Source organism: Pyrgilauda ruficollis, unplaced genomic scaffold (assembly GCF_017590135.1).
Source record: "Pyrgilauda ruficollis isolate IOZ18807 unplaced genomic scaffold, ASM1759013v1 scaffold10, whole genome shotgun sequence".
In the NCBI taxonomy this organism is placed as follows: domain Eukaryota; kingdom Metazoa; phylum Chordata; class Aves; order Passeriformes; family Passeridae; genus Pyrgilauda; species Pyrgilauda ruficollis.
In genome coordinates this window covers 12,634,251-12,656,295 of record NW_024508101.1, presented here as the reverse complement: position 1 = coordinate 12,656,295, position 22,045 = coordinate 12,634,251, and the positions used below count along the sequence as shown (strand labels likewise).

General features: G+C 37.3%; 1 protein-coding gene across 1 annotated transcript in view; it reads right to left on the bottom strand.

Annotated features, from left to right (window-relative positions):
- ERC2 (ELKS/RAB6-interacting/CAST family member 2) overlaps nt 1–22,045 on the bottom strand; it is a 283,564-nt gene that overhangs the window by 162,638 nt on the left and 98,881 nt on the right. The window contains exon 7 of the mRNA XM_041462495.1: nt 8,488–8,655. Within this exon, the coding sequence (XP_041318429.1) occupies nt 8,488–8,655 (168 nt within the window). The remainder of the gene's footprint in view (nt 1–8,487; nt 8,656–22,045) is intronic.

Here is a 22,045-nt window from a genome sequence, read left to right as displayed (position 1 = left end):
GGGTTGCTGGCATAATTACCTTTAGCAAATTTACTGCAGATTTATTCTTAAGTGAACAGCAAATAAGCCAAATATTTCTGTCATATATGAAAGATTACACAGTGTTATGCCATTTTTATTTTTTACTTCCCAAGAATTGCTTTACCCCCTCCTCTTTGTTTCACTTTGATCTTAGCTCTGTGCTGGCTGGGCGTTAAAAATTAAAGTCAGGTGTGTTAGAAGGAAGTGAATTAGATTCAGATTCCATTCTAAAGTTGGACTTATTCTACTCATATTCAAACATACCACTGCTGATTCTCCCACCAAGAAATACATACTGCTTGGCAACAAGAAAATTATCAAAGCAATCTGACCAAATTGGCACCACTAGCTCCAGTCACATCTGGTAACAATAATATGAAGGGAGAAGTATGAAGATAACAATTCTCATTTATTGTTACCATTAAACTTATCTGCATGCATATTCCTGAGTCTTTGAACTTTGTGATTTTGTAAAGCCAGTAACAGCTCCACTCAAAGGTGAAGGGTGATGCTTCTCCAAATGTGACTAAATACCCAGTTTACTGAGCATTAGAGCCTCTAGTCCCAGAGTGCTCAGTCAGAGGAACAGCAATGGAATACCACCAGGAAAGCACAACTGCCAACATCAAGGAGCTCCAGCAACGTGTAAATTGGGGTGTTGATTCTATGCCAACGGAAGACTAGAGTTTTAATATACTACAAAAATGCTAAAACCCAAGTGCTAATGCATAATCCTGCTTTTTATATTTAGTAGGAAATGTTTCTTTTTCACTCCCAGATATAACAAACTTGGATATACACTAGGTAAAGCTGCAGGTCAAGAGTAACTGCCTACCTTAGCAAGTAGGTGAACAAGGGCAGTGGGATCTATTTATTTCAGGATTAGGCAAGGATGGTTTATCCTGATTAATAAGTTAGTCAGTCACTGTATTGCTGAATATTTCACACATCAAACTATAAAGAAATAAATCTCAGATGAAATCATACATAAAATGTACAATTTCTGAATCACTTCAGATTTAAAACTGTCTTCTCATAATACTGCATATAATTAACAAGCTGATTCATTTATTTTCCTAAGGAACATTTCATAAAATTATGATTTGAGATGTGCCAATCCCTGTGAATCCCCCTCATCAACGTCTGTCCGTCACTGGAGGTGAGAAGACACCCATCCTCCTTCCTCCCTGGCACAAATCACTCACCTGGAGCATGGACCTTGAAAGTTTCCAAGAAAAACATCAGCATGTAATAAGACATACAAGCCTTTTGGGTTTGTGCAATACTTTGTTCCACTCACTGCTTCTTGGGGGATCTGATTTTGTGTCATTTCAATGAGTTGTCAAAGATTCAGTGCTAAACTGCTGGCAGGTACAAAACCAGCTGAATCTGTCATGTTGAGACAGTGGGGAAATAGCCAGGCTGCCACTCAAAGATGCAGTTCCAAGAGCAGGGAATTACATAAATACACCCTCAGTCAGCAGCTAAAATTTCTAAGTGAGTCATGACCGCAGGATACCTCCATGTAAAATTATTCTATTACACTTATAAAGCTTTCCCTTATAACATTTAATTCAAATTAGTACACTTTGATTACATTTTTTGGAGAGAAATTTCATTTCTTCCAAGAAAAATATTTTTCTCCTAAACAATTCTGATTTTCCCTGATTCTTTTTCAGGTATATGGGCAGCCATCAATTTCCCTAAATAATTCTTTTATGGTCTACTGAACATCCAAAATATGACAACTTCCCTTTTGCCCAGTCACACTACACATAACTGAGCTCTTTCACACTTTAAAAGAAACTTCCCCCAACTCTATTAAACAGAAAATATTACTCTTCACACAGCTTAAAATTCCCAGCATGTGAGTTGGCTGTTTTCTCAGCATGAATAAAACTTAATATCATATTTAAAGCTAACGTTGTTAATTAGTATTGACATTTCAGAGGTGAAGGGCAGCTTCTTTCCCCCCCAGCAGCACTGGTGTCACACCAGCAGTGTGAAACCCTTCTGTAAGTGCCTCATTAGGCTCAGACCCACTTAGCAGATGATTCTCTGTGTGTGGGATCACTTGTGTATGCTACAAACCTGAGGGTTCAACCACCCCATTCTCTTCGTCATCTAAGGAATCCTCTCAAAACCAGCTAGCATAACTTGATTTACAATAACTTATTATTGTAGCGTGCACAATTGCAGTCAGTATTTCTTCTTACTTGAGAGTCTTGGGACTTACAATACACCTGATATTCAAAAATTACCATGTTTACAGAACTGTCATGACATTAAAGTTTTTAAATTTTGTAATCTCATCAAACTCTGTTGAGGAATTTGGTGATTTTCTCCTACAAAGGTAAGTGCTTATTTTCAAATAGGCCAGTAAGCAGAAGTGTGTAATCCACCTCTTCTCCTTTTGAAGTGCAGGCTTGAAAAAGAATAGCAGCAGCAAGCAGGTCACGGAGAACAGAGAGGAGGAGAAGAACTAAATTCTGGACTTCTAGCCTCAGTGGGTCCCAAATTCATTGGAAAGGACAGTCCATTCAAGCAAAGCCTGGAAAAGTTTATAACGATCCTGAATTTCAACGTGCAAGGACCTAGACTCATAACTATGGTTTTAGACTGGATGAACATCCAGGTTGGCTTCACTAAGTGAATGTACATTGCGTCACATATTTCTAGTGATCTTTTATAAACTGTAAAAACTTAGTAACATAATGTGTTACAAAGAATGGGAAATTAAGTGAAAGAAAAATGAAAATGATCCCTGCTTCTGATCTAAATTACATAGTTCTCAGTGTCTCTGCACACAGGTTGAGAGCATCCCAATAGTTGCTCTGGTTAGGCTTGAGGGGGATTTGTGGTTACCCCGCAGTCCCAAAGTTGCATCTGATTGTGCAGAATCCCTGAGGACACATTTTTCTGATAATGTATTTGGATCAGTATCACCACCACCCTGGATGAACAATTGACTGTATTTAATTCCATTTCACTTTCAGACTGTTCTGAAAAGCATACCATGATTTGGCAAAGCTACAAGCCTTAGCAGCCAACAAAGTACAATTTTCTAATACTCAGTACACTGAACACTGTACTCTTAAAATGGACATACACTATTAAAGATTCAATTCTTAAATAATACAAAAGTTAATAGTCACCATTGCAGTTTTGTAACATCAAAACTTTTATCCTACACCAGAAAGACTTCCTAATTTTATTTTTTTCAGCATCTAATTCTATGGTCAGAACATTGCTCTATCTTGCAGGACAACTCATTCAGAATTCATCATCTGACTCCAGAAATACGAGATGTCTGATTTGTGATTGTAAAATGCCAGTTCACATAGCAGCCTATTTACAGTGTTCTGATAGAATTTGACACAGTCAATAGAAAATGTCCTTTGTCATGCCCTGACCCCTTCCTGGGAATGAAAACATGCTCCCAGCTGATTAAACTGTGGGGAAAAAAAATATTCCAAAGGCTTCTACTATCAGCAACATCCTTGCTCTTTCTACTTGAAGCCTGCATCAAGCAATAATACTGGTGCAAATTTCTCAGCCCAAGAGTAGGACTCCTTTGTTTACACTAATCACTCCTAACCTGACCACATGTACATTTCCTTTTTTTTAGGAGACAGCCAACAGCAATGCATCCAATTAATTGTGCAACACAATTTAACACAAACTGGACAATATCACCTAAAGTGCATAGTCCAGCCACTCCAGGTACAAATTGCAATTATTACATGAGAACTAAGACTTTATGACATTTCCTACAAATGTTAATTAGCTGGTAGGTTAAGGCCCTTAGTCATGTAGCACTTCATCAATCACTAAGATTAAACTATTAAAGATGGAAACTGTAACATTTTACATGAAAAGTTATGCAGCAAGTCAAAGTAGAGTATTATATTAGCCCCCTTTAGCCGGTGCTCTTTTATGATAGTCCCCACTAAGGAATTTCCACAAGCTGCTGTCCTAATATGATCCAGGTCTACATCCTGTACACTGCTCCTGTCTCAACAGCTACTGTTTTCATCACTGAGACTCCTACTTCAGAGTACATAAGTGGAGTTTTTAAGTGTCTGTAGATTCCTAGAGGACAAAACACTCCACTTCTACCTACTGTACGAAAGGCGAAATTTGGGAGCAGAGGGACGTCATCCAGCTCAGCACTTTTGCCCTCCAGCCTCGGCCACATTCATAGAACTGGAACGTTCTGGTAAGAAATACATAAAGATTTCTGAGGTCTGCCCCTCTGCATGCTAAACTGACAGATATGAGGTGTAAGACTAGCTTTGCCAGGTTAAACAAGGCTATTAAAACAGCATACCCAACTTTACTGGCACTAAAATGGAACAGTGGTGCCAAAGGTTCTAAAAGAAAGAAATATTAAGTAATATTGCACCTCTGACATTGACATAAGTTTATTATTATTCCATGCCAATCTACCTTGATCCAAATCCTCTAAACACATGCTGCTCCAGTGCTGGGCCTCCCTTAAGCCTGCAAATTATCCTGAATAGTGCAGCAGTTTTGCAATTTGGTCAAAAATTACACCCAAATCTCTGCACAGAAAGACAATGCAGCATCAGATCCTTATCTAGCCCATAATTTTTTCTGCATCTTGTTACCCTGTGCTCATTCCTATGGCTTCCCATGCGCCTCACCACAGCTGTTTTGGGTTTGATTCTTCCCCACCTTTGGTAGAGAGTGCTGAACAGAACCTGTCCTTCCCTCCCAGTGTGACAGCTATCCAGAAAAGAGAAGGAGCTGCTCCACTTCCCAAAGGGGGAAGTTTTTCAGGGTTATCTCCTTTGTATTTTTTTTCCATACAGCAGATAATGCATATAAGAGAAGGAATACAGATTAGAAATTGCATATTTCCAAGTTACATATTCCTTCCTACTCACTTTCAGGTTATTACTGACAGAAATATTTTTAGGCACTATACACAAATTCTTCCTTCTTCAGTTACTTGAATACAACCATTAAAACAAATGTTATTTTAGGCTGAGTGAGGTACTCGAGGCTGAGTGGAGAGAGATGTAGCCATCTATCTTGCATCAACAAGTGAAGGCAGGAACACAACTGGTTATTCACAAGTCTCATATCAAAAGTAAACAAAAACACAAGGGTATAAAATTTGGTCCTGAGTAGAAAGAAGAAAATGGAGGCAGGCATTAAAATATTGAAGTCAAAAGAACCTGATGTTTAGAGAGAACCTGCAAAGAAGAACTAGAAGCACTTCCTTCATTTTCAGAAGGGCTTTCAGGAAAGTGAGCAGAACCAGGGCAGTCCTGGATGAGGGAGGGTATGTAAACATAGGGCAACCCACTGTGAGGCCCAGACATTGTTGCACCTCCTGAGTGTCATTGAAATGGCCCATCCGGCTTTCCACTCCCTGAATTCTCCTCATGTATGTGCACAATCAGAACAAGTTTCTAAATGCTCAACACAGACATGTCTGGCTGCCATCCCAAAGTGAAATCAATATTGGAACATGTGACCAAAAGTTCATGTGACCAAAAACTTGAGGAAAGCAAAAGTCATGAGCAATCCAAAAAGGATTAAAATATAAAATAATAATTAGATTTAAATAAAGGATAAAATTACTGTAATTAGGATAGATTAAATACTTTTCTATCAAAATTTATTTTTAGTTATGCTTGCAATTGGAAAGGCATGTTGTCAAAACTGTAAAGAAAACAGGTACATTGGACAATCTTTTTCTTAAAGCACAGCATCCACTGCTATGCTCTCTGAAAACCCCTGAAAAGGGCCTGTTCAAAAATACTGCAATAACAAATATTATAGTGCTAGGAATTAGTACAATACATAGTCCAACATACTTCTGAAATAACACATAACCAATCTGCCTGTGCTCCAAAAGGAGCTGTGCTCCCTTTGCCAGAACACACGGACTGTCCAAGGTATGAATGCTCTGGGACACAACTTCAACTGGTGAGGGTAAAGTTATCTACACTGAAAGGCACCAGTGCCAGGAAAGCCTCTTGGAAAAAAAAAAAAAAATAGACCCGGAACACCCTCCCTTTCTGCATGCAAGTATTGTGAGCCAGAGACAAGATTTCATCTGCTGCCAAGGATGCTGCAATGCCCAAGGACCCCAAACACAAGAAGTCATGAACCAACAAGCACTGCCAAAAGGAAGCTGAACACTCAGGTTAACCAGACAAGTGGATTGGTTTGTTTTGGTTTTTTTTCCCAGGTGAGTGTAAAAGCCTGAGTTTGCATTGGTGACATACAGCATTTTCTACTTCAGAATTGAACACCAGGCATATGAAAAGTAAACCCTGAAAGCATCATGACCTAGATTTACTTAAATGAGGGGTGAGCAGAGCAGGACAATATTTCAAATTTCTCTCTAGTCAAAGGACCTGTGAGTGAATATTGGAAGGGAAACACAAGTAAAGTAAAGATCCAAATCTGAAAATGTGACCTAAGGGTAATTTTAAAAAATGTATTTTCCAAATACATTCACATTCTTCTCCTATAAACAAAATAATGGTATTATGACAATCTAGCATTAGTGTTTTTCAGCATGCTAACATCTACACATTAAAAGAATGTGGTTATAAAGAATGTTTCAGAAAAGCAAATCTACACATAGCTTTTGTGCTGTAAATGTCATACTTTTTGCCTTTTTTTAAAAGTAATCATAAAAATTCATTCTTCTGTAAGTGAACCCAGTATTGAGCAAAAATCAGAAAAACTAAACTTCACAAGTCCCGTAATGAAAGGAAATAAAAACCTCCAAGACAGAAAATGCTACTGGAAGTGCTACTTCCAGTTTTAAAAAGATCAGTTCAGTACCAGCTCCAGTTTTCCACCCAGCTGTTAGCAGGATTTATCTCTTTGTATACTAGAGCTCATGAGGCTTTGACATATTTTATTCCATGCTCTAGTGAACAGAGTGCAGTTTGAGAATGATTATGGCCATTAAGAAGCAAGTGTAAAAGAGGCAAGACCATCTGCACACCCTAATAAAATGGCCATGACTTTTTAAAAACAGGAAAAGCGCTATGCTGCATATTCCTGAGGACAAAGCCACGACAGATAGAGCTGATAGCTCTGTGATAGTTACTTATCACAAAAATTTCATCACTGAATACACATTCCTCTTACTGAACCATTTCCTCAAGATCTAAGTACAAGAGAAATTGTAAAATGTTGGTTTTGTCAGGGGTTTGGGTTTTTTTGTTTTTTTGTTTTTTTTTTTTTAGAATGCAAACAATAAGAAAAGATGCATTCTATTCTTCAGAAGGCACAAGATGTGTCCAAAACTAGTTGGCATTCAGGATAAAAGCCTTGAAGTTTGCTTTGTTTTATATGATCAGCACTGCTAACAAGGCAAATATTCAGAAATAGAATTAAAGTGGATGAGTACTTATATTCCAGCTTTGATAGGTCTTACTTCCCAGGCCTGAAAAAGCAGGCCTCTCAGCTTCTGGAAAATAAGAACTTGGCTTTTTTTAATTTGGTACTTAAGCAACTGCAGACAGAAGCACAACTAGACCATGTGAACCCTGTAAGAATCCTGGAGGAAAACCACAGTAACATGAACTACCTACATAATAATAGAATAAGGAGGAGTAGACATACTTTGAGTGGCTGTAAAAGGAGGGGAGAATAGTAAAATATAGGTGATGCCCGAAACTTTTTCTCCATTTCTGTATCTGCTCACAAGTGCATCTCTATATGGTAAACAGTGACACACAGGACACAAACAGTACCCACCTGGTAGCATAAATATTTGGGTGAGTGTGAGAACAAGGACATGGAAAGGAACACTCTACTGCTGTATGCAGAACCCTTACAGAGCCACCTCTACAGGAAACCCCTCCCCACTCCCCCAGGTGAAAACTGTAATGACTGAATCCAACTTCCAAAGAGAGCAAATGCAGTTAGTTAAATTTGTGGAAAATTAGAAATAATATAATTTGGCTGTTTGGAAGGAGTCTCCCTTCTTAATGTCTTTAGACCACAAGGAAAGCAGACAACTGACTTAATTTAGGTTCCCTCTCCACTCCCCTCCTCTCCACCCAGAAAAGAAAGTCCTTCAGGCTAAAAACACAGTATCCCAATCCTTTAGCAGGCCCACACATCTTATTTACATTATTTGGAAAGAGTAGTAATCAGTGTTCATAAGGATACTGGAACCCCTTATGTTGAGGGATAAGAAGTTTCATCAGGATTTTTTAGTACTTTCCTTTAACACAAATAATTTTGTGACAACTGCAGCATCTAATATTTTTCTGATATAATATATATATAATACTATAAAAAATGTACCCACAGATAAAAGCAAGACATTTTATATTAGAATATTTTACTATTACAGACTCTCTGCATCTTTTTTAATATAGTAATACACTATAAGAAACAGGAGTATTTCCTTTAAATGTGCCTCAAAAGTTGTACAACATATCCTTTCATCAGTGATCTTACCTTTTTCTGAAGGACATTAATTTTCCTTTCTTTTACTTCCAACATGTCTTTCATATCTCGAATTTCTCCAGCAAGGGTTCCCTTCTCTTCTGTGAGGTCTTGAAGTTGTTTTGTTTTTTTATTCAGAAAGGTTTCTTTTTCTTCTAACCGTAACCGCAAGGCATCAACCTACAGTAAGTAAATCAAGCACATTTAGGGTTCAGTAGAGATCATTAGCATATTTTTTCTAATACTCTTTTATTCACACTTAAGAAATGTTTTATTTCTCTTCAATGTAATTTTCCAAACTGAACTCTAAGACACTGTTTTACTCGTTACACTTTTCTACAGCATTTATTTCAATAGCCTCTTACCAAATGAGTCTGACTACTTCTCTGCAGTAATCACAAATCCCCATCAAACAAAACAAGGAATAATCAAGGATTTTCCTAAGCAAAACATTCTGCATATATCACTGGTGGGTTGCTTTTTTAAAAAAAAACAATACTACAAAGAAGAAAAAACAAAACTCAAAAGTGTCAGCAAGACAGTGGAGGCGCAACCTACACCAAAAAGGCTTCAAGCATCTGCAGCTCCTTCTTGCTCTACAGCACCACCTTTTCTACTCTTCATCCCACATGCCCTGCACCTGTGTGCCTCTGCTCCCTTTGGAGGTTGCTCAGTGCCCCGGGCACTCCATGGCTCATTGCTGTCAGTGCTGCTCACCTGCTGCTCACAGCTGTGCCACTGGGGATGGGGCTGGGCCAGCCCCACTCCCATTTACCACAAACTGTGTGCCTACAACACAAAAGAATTCCAACAGCCCAGAATGTGTAAGCACCCTTGATTTTTAATTTCTTGCTGTGCAAGAAATTCAAGCATGCAGATTTGTTATTCTCTTAATGCAATTCAAACAGTAATAAAATAGCAGAGATCTCAACTCATTAAAGAAAGAGATTATGCTTGGTTTTGACCATCATTACTACAAGAATCACACTGGATAGGTATTGGTGCCTTCAGCAACACTTCCACTGTTTACATATTCTGGTTCCGAAAAGCAGCTACAAATGAATTGCTGAGCAGCTCTCAGCATAAAATACGGGGGTGGGGGGGGAATATTTGGGAGAAAAGAATAGATTTCATCATATATGAAGTTTTTAAAAACCAAGACTTTTTGTTTCACTGTGATTTTCATATTATTGAAAGCTTATTTGTAAATATAATCATGCAAGACAATATATACCCACAAAATTCAGTCAGTGCTAACAAAAATCATGGAAAGTAGAGAACTAAGATAAAGGGAGTGCAATCATTCCTTGTTACAGAGACAGATTTCCTTGAACAGAGGTTTTTTTCTGCACCTGTGAACCATGAGGTGTTCACATTAAGTGGACTCACAGGCTTTCTTTGGCTGCAAGACTCACCACTGAGAAGTCAAGGTTTGGATTGAAAATGTATGATGTGGCAATTTAGAACAATTCTCCATCTACAAGAGAACTGCAGGCAGTCAGGCAAGTGAGAAATATTAGATTCACTAACCAAAATTTCAAACATACAAATTTTAGAAATAAAGAACAAGAGTTTAAAGTTTCTATTTCCTAGAAATGCATACGGTTAATTCATAATAAAAAGCTAGATGGAAGAAACTGAAAGGGCATAAATGGAGGCTTAGCATTTTTAAGTTCTGTACATGGAACAGTCAGAAAGGGTCTCCTCTATTAAGCAATTTGTTCTCTAGTTAATCAGAATACTATCAAATTGCAAAACAATCATCAAATCTATATTTATATATATTCTGAGTTTTGTAACACTAAATTTATTTAAAGCAAAAGTACTTTCAATGCCACTTTAAAACTTGGTTTGGGACCAATTTAGATGATCTATTGGATCTCAAAATGCATGTTCTTCCTGCTTTTAAAATGGCTCATTGCCTTTCTATACACTGGAAAAAAGATTTATATTCCACTAGATTTATTTTATTTTTAAGACTTCTTTTACAATATTACAGTAACGGGATCTCTCACTTTGTAAGCAGCAAGCAGTAAGGGATTCAAAGATGACTTTTTCAATTAGAAAACAAGAAATAATAGTAGCAGCAAGCTTTCAGACCACTTTTTATAAACATAAAAGACCTCATCTGAATCTCATTACCGCATCTTCTTTATACTTAATCACTTCTTTGCTTCACAGCTGAAAGCAATCCCTGAAGTCAAATCACAGAAATCTGTTGGGCCTTCCAGCTGCAGCTGAGGAGCTCCTCAGGACCTTGGAGCAGCTCTCCAAAAGCAGCTCTCCCTATCAGCCACTGCCAGGCTCATTTCCCAGCTGCCACCAGGCAGAAGCCTAAAGCTTGAAGTCAAGGGAGCTGCAGGTGATTGGATCCCAGACAAACAAAGCTGTGACACCATCCCACCGTGGCTGGGATAACACAGCGGCTTCCACAGGTCAGCTGCAGCTTGTCCTGCTTGGCTGAACCAGCCAGGGTCAATAATCTTTTCTGCTCTGCCCATCCAGTCCCCGCCCCAAGGGCTGAGGAGACAATTCTCACTCTTCTTCACAAATTTCTTCCCACACACCTTGTCAGCATGGCTCTCTAGATTCAACTGAGGAATGGGGGCATTTTAGGTAATAAAATCTGGGAGCACAAGGAGGGTGGAGAGGATGAGCAAACGGCTCTGAATGCCCAGTGACAGCCTGTGAGGGGAACTGGAGCAGAGCTCCTGCCCACTCCAGCTTCTCAGACTCAAATCCTGCTGTAGCTTCAAATAGAGTCTTTAAAGCATAACCAAAGTGCAGCTTCTGTTGCACTGAGAAACAGCCAAAGAGCCTCAATCCTATCAACCCAAATTCACACAAGGACAGTGCAAGAGTTGGGAAGGAAAGAGCACAGTATTATCCACCACAGCCTTGAGTGGCAGAAAAAAATCTGCTGAATACATATCTAGTTTCTTATATTCCTCATCTTGAGACTGATACAGCAGAGCACTTTAATACAAAAATCCCCCTGCACAATGAAGTATTTTGATAGAATATCATCCCCAAAGTAACATTCACAGCAAGGAGCCATTCTGAAAGTGGAGGCAGAGCCCTGACCAGTGCCAGCCTAGGAGAGGGAATACACAGCTCATTCTGCGTGTGGTCTTGGGTCTGCAGATTGATTTTCTATTCACAGGAGTGCAATGTGGAGGTTTAGGAGAACATCAGTTATGCCAGCCATTTTCTCCTTCCCTAAAGTCATCATTCTGCCTGTAGAAACCACGAACCAAGACTTTTACATTTCTCACAAGAGGAAACAAAACTACCTCAGCCTGAACTGCAGGCGACCTTTCACTATCTGTTCAGCACTAAGCATGGATGACATCATCTCATAAGTAAGAACCTCCAGATGGCAGAAAACCAAAATGCTGTTAAATCAGGTCCTCATCTTGTGGACCAGAAGCAAAATATACTGCTTCATTTTTGGCCAGGGTCAATTTGCCAGTGTAAGAACTTGTCTCTTCCCTGCAAATGGTACTGTGGTGAAACCTCATCTCCCAAAAATAACACAACAATGAAGTATTCTAGATGGAGCATGCCAGCACACCATGAGGAATGTCTGCCATTTTGTTACTACCTCTTTTCCATCTAAGGCATTTTAAATATAATTTGAAAGGAAATTAAATTCGGGTCATTTGACAGCAACAGATATATATATATATATATTTGAAAGGATAAGGATTTCTCTTACACAAAACCTCTCTCTTTGGCTTTTCACTCAACACTATCTAATTTTAAGAGTCCTTCACTTATTTCTTCCAAGCTCTTGCAGTATATTTACTAGTAAAACTTGGCAGTCTGAAGAACACCATAATTTTCAAGAAAAATAAAGAAAAAACAGATCTGATAGCTAGCACATTAAGTATTTCAAAGACCCCTCTCCAAGTAAATTGCTTTTTAATTTTGTCTAACTTCTTTTTCCTCAGCTGCTACTTATTTCTACTATTTAATACAATAAACTCTGTCACTTACTCTGGAAATATACAACACACTGTAAAAACTTTAGAATTGGGTTATACTTTTGGAAAAAAAAGAGTTCATGTAAGTGGCAAAAATTGCCAAATTCAAACTTTATTAATATTCATGTCACCACCTGCCACTCATGACCAGCTTCAGAAGTGATGTCTACTCCTTGAAGTTCCTTACAGTTAACTGTTTAACTTAGATGCCATATTACATATGTCATTTATGGAAATGGTTTAGTGCTAAGGAGCTCCAGGGGGAAGTAAAACATGAAGCAGCACTACTGTGTTTCACTGTTAAGAATTATTTACTTTACCATCATAAATAGATACATTTAAAGCAAATGTTTGACTGTATTTTTTTAAACTAAACCTGAAGGTCCTGCTGAAGTCCTAAGTGTGCTGTAGTACCACAGCAGGGGTAATGAGAAAAAACTGTAAGCCAGTGTTAATGCCCTCCTGAGCCAGCCCTGTTCCTGCACACACCGCAGCCAGTATTCACCACTGTGCTCAAGAGTCCTCTCCTCCCTTTCTGCACCATCATTCTCCCCTTCCTCATCATCACTACAGGCTCCACAGCCCTGTAGAAATTTTCTGGCTGTTATTTGCTCTTTTACTATATTATGCAGGCATCTTTTGAGGAAAATCTTCAGTTAATTTTAAAAAATCCTAATTTCTGTTAAAAATCTTAGTGCCTGTGTTTATGCGTCCACATATATCTTGGAGAAGTTCTAAGCTGTTACTATGAAAACCAATTTAAACCAAGAATAAAAGAGCTGTCACTCCAATTTTCCATATAGAACTACTGAATTATTAGTACAGACAGCATACTCTCACATGGGTCCTTTTGCAAATATGAGAACTGAACTACAAGTATAGAAAGGATATCATGTGTCCCAATTGTACTCTCCAGAGCCATTTTAAAAAAGCCAAAAAAAGCCCTATTCTAAAATAAGAAAATATAATGAAAACTACCTCTTCAACATATTTGTTCCTCATATTTTAGTCTGATGTGATAAAGACTATCTTTTTCAAAGCAATAGCTGTACATGGCAAGCCATATATTCATTTCTATCAAAAGCATCTGATGTATGTAAAATTCAAGGCAGAAAAGGCAGAACATTTTGAAGCTGCAAACACCTGAATTTTGTACAGTTGATATCCTTTACACTCTGTCCCAAATTGAAACTCTAGTGAGCTTGCTAGCTTTTTCACTTCACGGAAGAAAATTCCACTTCCAGGCATTATCTCAAACAATATTCTCAGCCCTCTACTGCTCTAAGTTGCTCTAGTCCACATTTTAATTCAGCTGATAGTTTATAGGCTTTATATTCTTTAAAGCATAATCTCGTTTACTGTTTTATTTCTACAACTTCAGTATTTAAGTACTGACCCAAGGGGAGGACTTTGCAGTCCAGGGGAACAGACAGTGAGCAGCAGGAGATGTTTTGCAAACACAGGCCAGTGTTGGCTGCTGCCATCAGGAGAACAAACTTGTGCCATTGCCCTGACAGAATCTCTGTCACGAGCTCCTTCATCCTTCAGTACTAGGGCAGGAGAAGCCCTCAGTGCTGGAACACCTTAAAATCACTTTACTCAATCCTTGAAGATGACACCAACAATTTTCATAACCTTCCCAGCCTCCACCATCAACAGCTTTGGCAGCTCTACTAATAAATCTTTATTTTTCTTACATTCTTCTTATTCACCTATCTACATTATGCGGCTCTTTAAAAGAGAAAATTGGCAAACTGATGGGTCAAACTACACCAGAAAAGTTTTCAGCTGAACCAGATTGCAAACAACATATTAATTGTTCCTTCAGGATGTAGGAAGATTGTCCTTTTGGAACATCGTATGCCACAAGGAATTCTGATCCATGTACCTCATCAATGCAGCCAACTGCCCACCAGCTGGTTTATTCTAATTTTTATCATGCGTATTCTTACCACTAAAATTAAGTGCTTTACAGCAACTAGTCCAAACTTCAGAATTTAATATTCAGTTTAGTTCCAGCAAACTTTGGAAAACACATGGGAACTGTAACTCATGTGCTAATACTTACAGTTTTTGTTAATAAAATTTCCAGCACTAACCTTACCTCATTGAATTTACCTCACTGATTTTTATGCTCACTATAAACCTATAGCTATCATAATACTTTTAAATTACTGCAAAAGGAAGTCATTCCAGATTCAATGTTATTTAGCAACATAATGATAGTTATAAATTCAAAATACTTGAAACCAATTTGCAAAACTACCAATCTTGGAAGCTTTTAACTTGTGAAATTTCTGTCTTCAGTAACATTCAAATTTTTTTGTATTGTTACAGGTTAATAGAAAGTTAATTAGAAGGCCACGGTGCTCTTTTTTTAAAGTCAAGCCAATGTGTTTAACTGCTTCATGAAAAAAAATGGGTAGAATTCCATGAAAGAATCATCAGTAAATATCTAGTAATTTTAAATATGGTAGAGTTTTTACATTTACATGAACTGTTTTTCTGTTTAACTTTTTTTACTAGTAGGATTCAGTCATTAAAAAACAGTTGACACAGCAATGAATGTGTGATTTTCAAAAAGCATATTTATGTTTGTGACCTACTCAGAATAAAGGAGGTGCCTGTAGGTAAAACCTCTCTCCAGCTGAGTTAGAGAGCCTGTGCTATGGCTTCTAGGGATGAGCCATGTCCTCGACCTCTCTCTCATTTCACATCTTTTGAGTCACACATCTCACAGAGGAGAATCTCATGATTCACCCTGTTCTGAAACTGGAGCACCTGGTTGTGTCACCTACTGGACTATCAGACATTCCTACAGCAGCAGGTCCAGCTGGAATCAGCTTGACTAAAAACTTATCTTCCAGAATCTATAGCCAGCTCCCAGAGTGACATAACACAGCTTGGGCATTATTTTCATTTATTCATAAGAACATGGCAAACAGAGAAGAAAGGCTAAAATAATACACTAAACACGTATTGCTTATTTTAAACACAACACAGCATTTTCTCCATGAAATATGGCATTTTGACTCTTGTATCTCTCCTCCTCACATTCTTCCAGAAACCAGGTTACAGCCTTTTCTTTGAAAACTGCTGCATTTTTCACAAGAGGGAATAAGCTTCAAGTACTTGTAATCCTTCCAATTAAAAATTCACCTCTAGAAGTTTCCAAGTACAAAGCTGAGAGTGAAGTCCTCTCTCTGTTAACAGGCCAGGCTCCATAATCTCCTGAACAGGAAAAATCAGCTTTGATTTTTCAGATCAGAACAGGTTTGATAAGGATCTTGAGTACAAGGAAGAGTTGCAGGTCTGCTTCCCTCCATGACATGTCCTCAAGCCAAACCTTCCGTCCTCTGGGCCCTTCTAGAACTCAGACCTTTCCCACTGGCTCTGGCTTTTGAGCCATGCAAGGCAAGGCAGCCCTCCTGCTTATTTCCCCTGCACATGGGAGCAAGATGAAATTCAGGGATATTCTGAGCCCTTTGAGAAATTGCTTTGTGAAATAATGTATCACATCTATTAATTTATTTATTAAAATAGCAAGGCTTGATAGTTTTTTAATACGAAGCACCTCAACCAAAAAGTAGACTGTGCTCCCACTGAAACAAAAGTGTAACTATTCTGGCTATCCTAGACACTGCAAAAATATTCCCTTCTTTATGCTGGAAATAGAATTCCAAACTAGTTTCCAGAGATTGTGCTGGCTTGTGATAAGAATTCCAGACAAGGAAAGGCTTTTTAGATCATGAGAGGCTCCTGTCAAAAGACTGAAAGGACTGTTTCAGGTTCCAAACTGGTAACTCCTTACTTATCTCACCTTTGCAGTAACATTTTTTAAGTATTTTAGGTAGAACTGGAGAAGACATTTTACTCTAAAGAACTTCAATAATCACAGGAACCACAGACCTTCACCTCATATTTTAAATGTTTGAGCAGTTTAAGGCAAGTAATGAGACCCAAACAATACTGCAAAACAGTGCTTGAGATTGGAACTAAGGAAATAAAAATAACAATTTAATTCTTTTCATGAAAACAATGATATCAATAGAGGTTAAATGGCAAATTAAAAATAAAAACTTATGCAGAAATGAAATCAGACAAGTTTCAGTTGCAGGCTGCCTAACTTTCTAACAGAGATTACCTTGCCAAATATTTTTACTGAAGCCAGTCTGCCAGATCATCTAGCAGAAAGTCAGAGACATGACAAGATCTGATCTTACATTTATTTATTATTCATCTGGAAGCTATAGCTTTACTAGTTTACCACAATTATATTCCATCTGGGACTAAGTTCCTCAGGACAGAATAGCATCTGAATGAGCAAGATAAAGCAAAACTGATAAGTGCTGCTTTCCTCACAGCCTTGACACTAAACAAGCCATGTGAAGCCAGATATGAAAACAATCCCTATCACAGAAATGGTCTTACACTGTCAGATACGTAAGGGATGCTTTCAGGAAAAGAATCAGCAGTGAAATAACTCCCAAAAACTACTTTCAGAGAAAGAGCCACGCAACCTCCAAGAACCAAGAGTGACAGCCAAGACATGGGGACTAAATGAATGGAGTGTCCTCAGCTGAGCTGAGCACAGGCCAGCTCTGGCTCTTCACAACAAAGTCTCCCCTCCACAGCTCTCTCAACTCATTTCCAAGACCCTTTAAATCCTGCAGAGGCTCTTTTTATTTACTTGATTCAATGTACTATCTGCTAAAAGGAAAAATATGCTGGAGAAACAAAACTATTATTTTATATCACAATGAAGAAACAGAAACAATCAGTGGGGAAGTGAGGAATCTATTTAGCTGCAAGAAAACAACATTTCGTTAACACATTTGAAAAGTGTTTTTATGCAAGAAGTCAGAGGAACATCATGCCACAAAGGCACAAAAAAGTAAACAATTGATGAAGTGTAGAGCCAGGACAGCAGGAAACATGAGCAATTTCTGGGAAGATCTTTAGGAGCAAGATTTCTTCCAAAAATTCCCAAGGAAACATCCACAGTCCCATAATGACAGTTGTCCCACTGAAACTTGTGACATATTTTCAAGATTCCTGATAAACAATAAAGAACTGCTATTATAATTTATAATAGTAGGTTGGAAGGGTACCTGCAATATGATGTGCAGCATCTACGGAGCAGACCAACTTCTGTTAGAATTATTATAAAGATTATGCAAAAAATCTCATCAATGCCTCTAGAAAGTGCAGTGTATTCCTACTCAGGTGAAAAGTTTCCTACTGTGTATTCCTACTGTGAAAAGTTTCCCATATGCAAAAGCTCGAAGCAAAAGTTCAGCTGAGAAAAAAAAAATTTAAATTGGACATTTCAAATAATTTCTTTCAGAATGAAACCTTTCCTTCATCTTATTTCTTCAAAAAAGCAAATGTGAGAAAAGCATGAACAAAATTCTAATGTAAAGACAAACAGATTGCATTTTTTAAGGGCACAGGAGAAAGAAACCTCAACATATTTTTGTGCAAAAAACAAACTCAAATTTTTGAAACACCGGAGTATGACATCTAAGTAATACTAAATTGTCATATAACATTTAAGCTACAAGATGCTGAGCACAAACTGACAATTCTACCTCGGTAAAAACAAGAATTTTTTTTAAAGTATTTTAGAGTCTAGTGAATTTACCTCATGTAAACAATCAAAGTTATTTAAAAACTAGTTCGTCCTTGAACTGGAAATTACTGTTCCTTATTCAGTATATCATAGCTGAAAGAAAGAAGAATGTCACCAATTCACAACAGTGATAAGAAAAATTAATTGGCTGCAATGATTCCTGCAAACAAAACCATAAGGCAATGACAGATTTGAGCCTTTTTAGCATCATAAGAAGGATCTTTTATTTTCCTGATCATTCCCCTAACCTTCCTCTTCTTCTCTGCTGTCTATCTGGAATTCATCTGTCTTGAAGAGGGATGACTGCATTTCAGACGAGATCTCAGAGAGCAGATAAAAATATTCCCCAATTTCTGTAACAAACCTCTCTCCTGATACATTTTAGTATCAGATTTTCTACATCCACATTTTATTGGTGACTAACAGCAGCAATCCTCTAATACACTATTATAACCTTTACCTAAACCTTTATACTAAAAAGTTCTGGGTTTTTGTCCAGAGGGGCATAATCCTGCATTTTGCACTACCCTAGCTGATCCATTTTTCTCACTTCAGAATTCAGGATCATCACCAAGGGCTCCAATCTCAGGTGTGTGCCTCCAAATTCTGGCAAGCTGAGCAAAGGCAATATGAAATAAGCCTCATTGCAGTATCAGGTCTTGAGATGTTTCACCAACATATTTGCAAACCTGGGCTTTTCTCTCCCTGCTATCCCCACTGCTCCTCTGTTAGCCAATATTCCACCACTTCTACCACTCTTGGACTGAAGCATGTGCCACTTTAAACACCTGAATATGGTACAGCATGGAAAGCCCTCCTAAGATTCAGCTAAATTACAAATTATGTGTATTTGTTGTTTAAAGATTAGTAGTCTTATTAAAAAAAAAAAAAAAGGTACTGCTTTAGCCTAATTTAGCCAAATTCATAAACAAAATGGATGCACAGTGGTTCTCTAAAACTGAAAAGGCTTTTTTCTACACCAGAGAAATAATCTTTTATAGCAAATACAACGGGGAATAATCAGAATATATTTTTACTTTAGACATAAATGGATTTCTACAATTTGTTCAAGCTTGCTATCCTGTCTGGGAATGGGAGGGTACAATTCAGTTCTAAATCCTAGGTTACCAATGAGGTTGCAAGCTTTGGATTTTGTTCCATCACCAGAATTCCTGCTTTTTCAATTGATTATGTTCAAAAGACTTCTGTTAAAACTTTCTGGACTTGAAAGTGTGTCTTTGAAATACTTCTAGGATTGAATCTTCTAGGATTTCAACCCTTTCAACAAAGGTTATCCTTAAGTATAAATATACAAACAATGATGGAAATTATTTTCCTAATGTGCTACAGAAAATATGGAAGAAAAAATCATTTTTTAAAAAAAAATACTATTTAATCATTCATAACATTCTTTTTTGTGTATATAGTTGATACATTTTGAGTTTATTCTTTTTAGTCTATATATAAATAGGACATATATGGATACATATATATTCATGCATATGCATATTCATGTATAAACAAATATTACTGCTAAAAAATCAGGGTATAAATAAATTAACACAGGAGGAGAGGCTACATGAAATCTGATTTACTAGTCATAGGAATGAAACCTGAGTATGAAAATTCATTCCCCAATCTCTGACAGCTGACATTAACATGGAGCCTTATAAATCTGCCCTTTAAGAAAATTCTAAAAGTAAATAAATAAATAAAGAACTATTCCTCATCTGGTTTTCTTTTCCTGGAAAGCATTCTGAAAGTAATCTTTTTCCCAGACATGGATAATTCTGCACATGGGTGAAATTCTGCTCCTTTTTTCAATCTCCTCAAAAGATTGAGAAAACAAAGATACATTTCAAGAAACAGGACAATGCCAGGACACAAAAGGAATCTTAATGTAAAGTTTAGCATATGTTAACTACATAGGATAAATAGGATCCTGCACTGCACTATGCAAAGTTAATTTTATTTATCAACATATAAGAGTATCACAATACCATCTCTCAAGCGGAAGCAAAGCAAAAAACAAAATCAAAACCAATCCCTCAGAAAACCTCCACCTTTCAAACCAGTAAGTTATAAAAGACATGTGAAAGTCCTCATACTTCTTTCTGCAGCTGCCAAGCTGTCTTAAAGAATTTAGTACCCCTAAGTACCCCTTTAGTAAGGATGTTTTCTAAGAAGGCAAGAGCAGTTGGCTGGCAAATAACAGCAACTATGTAAAATTTAATGACTTTATTAAATTTACATCTACCTTAACATTGCATTACAAAAACATATCTTTGAATACATAGGTGTATTAGCCTCTTTGATTTCTACCTCTACAAAAAACAGGGGAGTTTATACCTATCATTCCTGAAAATTAAATTCAGGACAGCAAAGTCAGCCTTTGTTCTTCCTGCATGTGTTATACCCCCAGTAATATCTCACCAGGCTGACTGTAAACTTGTGCAGATGCAATTAAGTGTCTCTGTAACTGAAACGTTCTAAACCTTTGTATTATTTATGCAAGAAGAAATGTAACCTTCTACTCTCATTCATCTCTGTACTGGACTGCAAGACCTAACAGAGGACTGAAAAAATTATTTAGTGAATTATATATAGATGTGATTTTCAAGGTCAACCAAGTATGAAATGGACAGCAGAGAGATAAAATAAAGCAGTCTCCACACTTTTGTGTGATTTCTTTACATATACATAAAAATTTTTAAATTCTATATACACAAATGTATAAATATTTAATTTCTTCAGCTACTGAAATTATACCATTAAGTATGCTCTTAACTGGATGGTTTTCCATTTTCTACATCTTAATTCCAAGTACCTGTCTAAAGATCTAAATTGGCATCATTATCCTAGGAACATCTAAGACTAAACGGATCTAGGAATAATAAAATGCTTTGACCTTAACAGGCCTCCTGCATCAAAAACATTTAAAAGTGTACAAAAGATCAGGGTACAGGTATTCCCACTCTTTAACATAATCTATTCTTTTACGTATGAATAAGGGCTCTTTTTCAGCACAACTGCTGGTTACAATTAATAATAGTAAATTATGCAAATTTTATATATTCATATTTCTCCTGTGAGTTAGACAACATTAAGCATGCAAGAAACACAAAGATGCACTTAATCAGCCTAGAGGTCACATGCTATAAAAATCATTAAGCCGCTGAAAAAGAGAAAACTTTGAAACAAAGTGATCGTGAGTTTGCAGAGCTATACAGAAAGGAAAATGTACATCACATATCAAACCTCACTGTACAGAATACAGCCTTTAAATAGCAGCAGCAGCCTTTCCCTGGTCAAGTTTCCAACACTGGGTTGCAACCCTCAACACAGGTCTAAAACTTTCCTGGTCTTATTTAGAAAGAAATTTATTCAGGATTTCTCTCAAGCATGACACTGGTTGAGAGAGCAAGTCAGACAATTGTACATGACACAAAATTTCCAGTCTTTCTCTTTTAGCTTTTAATGGCAGGTGCCTGATTATGACACTACAACAAATATCTTTCAAGTGTTTAACTTACTAACAGTTAAAGGAAAAGAAAAACAAAATCCTAAATACGCAATTCATAAAGCAGCATATTTTCCTTAATTAATTTTCTCAACATTTACAATATCTTTACTAATTCTCTGTAACTGGATATATTCTGGATCCATTCTCAGAGAATCTGTGTAGAATAAACATTTGAAACATCTTAAAGACTAACTAAAACCATCTTTCTACTACACTGCAAGGCAAATGATTTTTGGATGTTTTGCATTTTTATGCTAAATAGTGCAGCTGCAATTGATAAAAACCAATCAAGCTAATTTAAGTCAATCATGTCCAGGAGGTTCTCATCACTTGTGTAAAAATGCTCTCACACTCACTCAAAGACTTTACCACACCAAGTACCTCCCCCACACTCAAATTTTGATACCTTGGAGTCCCCTCTGCATCTTA